At 36.7% G+C, this 6706-nt stretch overlaps 1 protein-coding gene across 4 annotated transcripts in view; it reads left to right on the forward strand.

Moving 5' to 3' along the window:
* The window catches only part of LOC115232210 (UPF0462 protein C4orf33 homolog), a 28273-nt gene extending 21768 nt beyond the window's left edge, over positions 1-6505 (forward strand). For all 4 annotated transcript variants that reach the window (XM_029802052.2, XM_029802054.2, XM_036500295.1 and 1 more), the window contains 2 exons: positions 646-836; positions 5918-6505. In XM_029802052.2, coding sequence (XP_029657912.1) covers positions 646-836; positions 5918-6026 — 300 coding nt within the window. In that variant the 3' untranslated portion in view covers positions 6027-6505. The remainder of the gene's footprint in view (positions 1-645; positions 837-5917) is intronic.
* Positions 6506-6706: the final 201 nt, after the last annotated feature.

Below are 6706 nucleotides of genomic sequence, written 5' to 3' on the forward strand. Positions count from 1 at the left end.
CCAGGCCCAGTCTGATCTGGCAATGTTTCTACGGCTGGATGCCCTTCCTAACGCCGACCACTCCGTGAGTGTAGTGGGTGCTTTTTACGTGCCACCGGCACAGGTGTCTGACGTGGCTGGCAGACGGCCACGGTCGGATGGTGCTTTTTACGTGCCACCGGCACAGGTGCCAGACGAGGCTGGCAACGGCCACGAACGGATGTTGCTTTTTACGTGCCACCGGCACAGTTGCCAGACGAGGCTGGCAAACGGCCACGATCGGATGGTGCTTTTTACGTGCCACTAGCACAGGTGCCAGATGAGGCTGGCAAATGGCCACGATCAGATGGTGCTTTTTTCATGCCACCGGCACAGGTGCCAGACGAGGCTGGCAAACGGCCACGATCGGATGGTGCTTTTTACGTGCCACCAGCACAGGTGCCAGACGAGGCTGGCAAATGGCCATGATCAGATGGTGCTTTTTACTTGCCACCGACACAGGTGCCTGACGAGGCTGGCAAACGGCCACGATCGGATGGTGCTTTTTACGTGCCACCGGCACGGGGGCCAGGCGAGGCTGGCAAATTCATAAATATATATATATACACACACAAAAACATACACACACACACGTATATGTGTATATAATTTTTTGAATATTTGCAGCAACAACTTCCAATGTACAACATAGCAGAAATCAAAGATGGTTTTTGGAGAGGAATAGCATATATTGACAATGAATATCTACCACGGAATATTACCAAATTTAATGCTTTTGCAATCCATGGAACCAAAGACTCTCGAACCTACAGTGCATTGTTTCCAGCTTCGAAGGGAGAATTTGACTTTCCAGATTTGTAAGTAATCCAGATTAATATATCACTTATTATTATCATTATCATTATTATTATTATTATTATTATTATTATTATTATTATTATTGAGTGAGAGAGCAGTGCATACCATCAAAGTGACACTGGGGTAAAATATACAAAGCCCAGTATACTCATCATGACTACCCATCTGATAAGGGTACACCAGGCACATGCATCACAACCATATGTGTGCAACATGGTGATTTCATATCAAGAGAAACAGCACATGACCTTGCAGGTGGGGCCCAGTTAAAATTTTTCTTCTGATCGAGTAACCCATCCCGCTTAAAAGTTCCCTGAATGAGGGTTGTTTAAGGATGTTGAACGAAACACCCATGTTTCCAGAGGTGAATTATTCAAACCCCAAAGAATCCCTCTCAACACATAGCTATGATGCTCCCCTACTACTTCTGCTCGTGATCAGAGATGCACATATCGTCAGCCACTAAGGGACATGGTCAACTGGTTAAAGTCAAGCAAATCTGTGGTATTGAGCAGAATATTTGCTGTAGCCCATCTTTTATACGAAGACAAAACAATGTACATGATAACACTTCCAATCAGTTAACATCAGAAACCACAAGAGCCACTGCCTGGTACTGCATCAGGGTATTTGTTATTATTGTTATATTATTATTATTATTATTATTTATTATTATTATTATTATTATTATTATTGTTATTATTATTATTATTATTATTATTATTATTATTATTATTATTATTATTATTATTGCTATTATTATTATTATTATTATTATTATTATTATTATTGTTATTATTATTATTATTATGCAGTAATCTTATCTTTTTCACATTCTTTCACTGTACTACCGAGCTTAGCTCTGTGTGCCTTGGGTATGTGCTGTGGTTTGAAACAAATAAAAGAATAAAAGTACATATATATATATATATATATACATACAAATACTCCTCTACCCTGGCTGTTGGCTGTTGCTGCAGCTCCTCCACCACTTAAGGGTGCAATGTCAACACCACCCCCATCAGCTTACAACCAGAGCATGAAAGGGTTGGGTTGTGAGTGGCAGTCATAGGTACCCATCTATCCACCTCAAGGTAGAGAGCAGCAGCTCATTACACATCAAAGGAATTATTCCTATTAAAAGCCTCTTGCACTCCCTACAGCAGGATAATTCTTCCATTCATGCAAGCCCTTCCTCCCTGTGTCATCACTGACGTCAATGAAGGGAGCAAATCTGTGATAGGACGGCACCAATATTAACCAATATTATTACAGCTCTTGCAATTTGAACACAAACAACCAGAATATATATACAGGAAGATTTCCATTAACACTTTAGTCGTTCTACAAGATGCATATATATTATTGATCTGTCATATATGCGTTTATACACACACACACATATACATATATATATGATGATGATGATAATATTATCCTATGTATATTTTTATGATATATGTATATATATATACATACACACATATATATAAATACATATATATATATAAGCAAATATATATATACATATATATGATTGATTGATTCTAGTTTCAGCTCATGAGCTGTGGCCATGCTGGGGCACTGCCATATACAAATATATATACACGCACACACATATATATTTATCATGTTATACTATATTATGTATATTTTTATTATATATATATATATATAAATATATATATATATATACTACATATATATATAAACTCACACACATGTATATATATATATATATATATAATATATATATATGTATATATTTAATATATATACACACAAAATATGATATAAAATAATATATAGTGTAATCTTCATAAAACTCAGGAAAAAATACTCTGCAAAGAAGTCTCCGATGGAACCTGTAGAGGTAGACAAAACAAGTTTTAATGATTCCTTATGGAATGACAATAACATTGATATCAATATCTATATTCTTTTTTTGTATAAGAATAAAGCTATTTGAGAATGTGATAATTATATAAAAGTGTATTCGTTTATACAATGATATCGTAGACGAAAATATAACTTGAAATCCACTCTTGTTATTCCATGACAATATGAACAAATCATTCAAAGACGTTTAAGAGAATAGCTTCCCAATCATTAGATGTATATTTTGTGTGTGTGTATGTATATATATATATGTGTGTGAGTGTGTGTGTGTGTGTGTGTGAGAGTGTGTAAAGGTGAGTGTTATATATGTATGTATAAATGTATGCATATATGTGTGTGTGTGTCTGTGTATATGCATATATATGTATATAAATACATATTTATGTTTGTATATATATGTATGTATGTATGTGTATATATATATATATATATATACATACATATGAATGTATGTATGTATATATACATATATATATATGTATATATATATATACATACATATGTATGTATGTATAAATATATATATATATATGTGTGTGTGTGTATATATATACAAGTGTGTGTATGTGTACGTGTGTAGATGTGTGCATGTATGTGTCTGTATGTGTGTATGTATATAAATATGTATTTATATATTTGTGTATATGTATGCAAATATGTATATATATATGTATGTGTGTGTGTGTGTATGTATGTATATACTTATGTAATGTACATATGTATGTAAATACATATGTATGTATGTATGTATGTATGTATGTATGTATGTACGTATGTACGTATTTATGTCTCTATGAAGTCGCAAATACGTCTGCACACATGCATGTGTATGTATATATATTAACAGATTAAATATGTTGATGAATCCGTAACCAAATTACGAAATCTTCATCTGTAGCAGAGGAACTGACGCCATTGCACACCGTTGTCGTCTGCTCAGTGAAATTGGGAGCCATGTTAACTTTGTCTAACGTCACCTATGGTATACGTATAATATATAACATTACTGAATTGAATAATAATACAAAGGATTTATTTCGTTGATATAAGCCGTTCTTCTTGGTATTTTTGTTGTTTAATTGTCTGTCTAATAAATTTGATTACTCGCTTAGTGTTAAATTCCTCATTGATTCCATCGCCATTGTGTTCTAAAATATTAACAATAAAAATCTGGCAAAAGAGCCTGAGAAGTATTAGAGTAAAAGCAGCAGTAGTAGCCGCAGTAGCAGCAGCAACAGCAGCAGTAGTAGTAGTAGTAGTAGGAGGAGGAGGAGGAGGAGGAGGAGGCGCAATGACCCAGTGGTTAGGGCAGCGGACTCGCGGTCGGAGGATCGCGGTTTCGATTCCCAGACCGGGCGTTGTGTGTGTTTATTGAGCGAAAACACCTAAAGTTCCAAGAGGCTGAGCCTGGATACGCATTCATCCATCCATCGATGCTCTCGGTGTCGGATGTTGACCTGCTTTCTCATCTGCGGGTCTTACGAACAGCAAAGGACCACATTTCAGACTTCTCCCACTGCGAGCTCTGGGACGAAGACCGTTCGCGCAATAGCAACAGCAGCAGCAGCTGTAGTAGAAGTAGTAGTAGTAGTAGTAGTAGTAGTAGTAGTAGTAGTAGTAGTAGTAGTAGTAACAGCAGCAGCAGTAGTTCTTGTTGTTGCTTGTGTTTGTTATTTTGTGTGTATTGTCAGATAAATTCGTTCGTTTCTGCCCCTCCAACTCACAGATTTCTTTTAAAAATCGTTTTAATTGTTATTTGAATTATCACTAAAATATTTCTGTTGTAGTGTTTTATGGAGTGGGGGACGGTTGTAGCTCTGAAGGTGCATGACTTAGTGGTTAAGGGAGTTGCGCTCTCGATCCTAACGTCGTGGGTTCGATACCCAGCGATGCGTTCGTTGTGTTATTGAGCAATACACTTACCTGTGTTCCAAAGGACCAGCCTCGTCACACTCTGTGTCACGCTGAACCTCCCTGAAAATACATTAAGGTTACGCGTGTCTGTGGAGTACTCAGCCATTTGCACGTTGGGTTCCGTTGATCGGATCAACGAGAACACTCACCGTCGTGACCGACGGAGTCCAAGTATTCTTCTTATATATGAATGAATATGTGTGTGCGTGTGTGTGTGTGTGTGTGTTCCTCGCCACCACTGCTTAGCAACCGATATTGGTTTGTTTACATCCCCGTAGTTTGGCGGCTCTCCAAACAGACCGATACAATAAACAGCTGACTTAAAAAAAGAAAGTACTGTGGACGCTTTGTTCGATTAAAAACCATTCAAGGCAGTGCCCCAGAATGGTCGTAGTCCAATGAATGAAACACGTGTGTGTGTGTGTGTGTACATGTATGTATTTTTTTACTTGGTTCAGTCATTTGACTGTGGCGATATTTGAGCATAATATATATATACATATGTATTCGATAAATAAAGTACCAGTTTCGAACTGGGTCGATGTAATCGACTTAATCCCTTTGTATGTCCTTATTTGTCCCCCGTCTATGTTTAGCCCCTTGTGGGAAGTAAAGGAATATATATACATATATATGTATGAATGTATTGGCGATGCCCCAGCTTGGCCACACCCCACGAGCTGACCAGGCTATCGAATGCTGTTATACATCACTGATCACAGTGCGCTTTGCACTTATATCTTATAACATACTAGCAGTATCGCCCGGCGTTGCTCGGGTTTGTAAGGGAAATAACTATATAAGCATTTTTAGAGATGTAAAGTATAATAGCCATCTCAATATGGCTAACCACAAAGGGGGGGTGTTACTGTAGCTGTTTACCTTCTGAGATTTAATAATAAATTTTTAGAGAGTTACTTCCCTTATATATGCTAAAAATGCATTAAAAATGGGAAAAATTGATGGTAAATTTTTTTTAAATCGTAGACTCATCATAGACGCGCGCTAATACCCAGAAGGGCTCGATATGAATCACGACTATAAGATACCCGGTTTTGGTTAAACTGCACCGCAAAATGTGGGAGTAGTTAGGAATCTAAATCGTAGGAGACAGACAGCACACAACCTCACTTTTATATATAAAGATATTGTATCACGATACACATCAGTCTAGTAATTGTGTTTGTTTAATAACTGATTTTGTCCTGTTCAATTCGATCTCCATTCAATTCCTTCATTAACCATTCTTGTCTTCTATCTATTACAGCCATCGTCTTCAGTTCTTCCAGAAAGTTTCTTTCGATCACATGCCACCTTTCAATAAACCAGCCGAAAGAAATTCAACGCTGTGGAGCATGTTTACGCCAAGACAATAAAAAAGGACATCTTTCTGCCAGAAGAATTTTGGGAAAATAAAGCGATTCCTTTATTAACCTAATTTGCTTAATCAACGCACGATTTTTATTCGTTTCAAAATTAACAAATACTGATGCGATATTATTTTGGCCAATAGCCGGGTGATTTCGAATTTAATTTAAGAAATAAAATATGAGTATATAGCCATGTAGCACTGGATATAGAATTTAACAATGGGATAAGATCATTTCTAACCGCCATTTCTCTGGTTTCTGCCTCTTTTCTCCCTCCTTCTCACTATCTCTTTCTCTCACTTTCTTTTGCTCTCTCTCTCTCTCTCTCTATCTATCTCTCTATCTATCCATCTATCTATCTCTGTCTATATCTCTTTCTCTCGCTCGCTCATCCCCTTTGCCAATAAGACGCAGCCCTAGGAGTCCCAAAACGATCATGTATACATACACACGAGCAAGCACATATAAATGCAAAACAAGGTGGGAATAAATAGTACTCGAATACCAAAGGCAGAGTAATATGCTTTTACTAAAGCCGAAGAAATTCTTCACAAACTGTTACATAGAGTTTAGCATTGCCGCAGAAAATACATACATACTTGTATATATATATATATATATATTATATATATATATATATATATATATATTTATGTATATGTATGTATGTATTATTTGACTTGCTT

This window comes from Octopus sinensis, unplaced genomic scaffold (genome assembly GCF_006345805.1).
Source record: "Octopus sinensis unplaced genomic scaffold, ASM634580v1 Contig20002, whole genome shotgun sequence".
NCBI classification, from domain to species: Eukaryota; Metazoa; Mollusca; class Cephalopoda; order Octopoda; family Octopodidae; genus Octopus; species Octopus sinensis.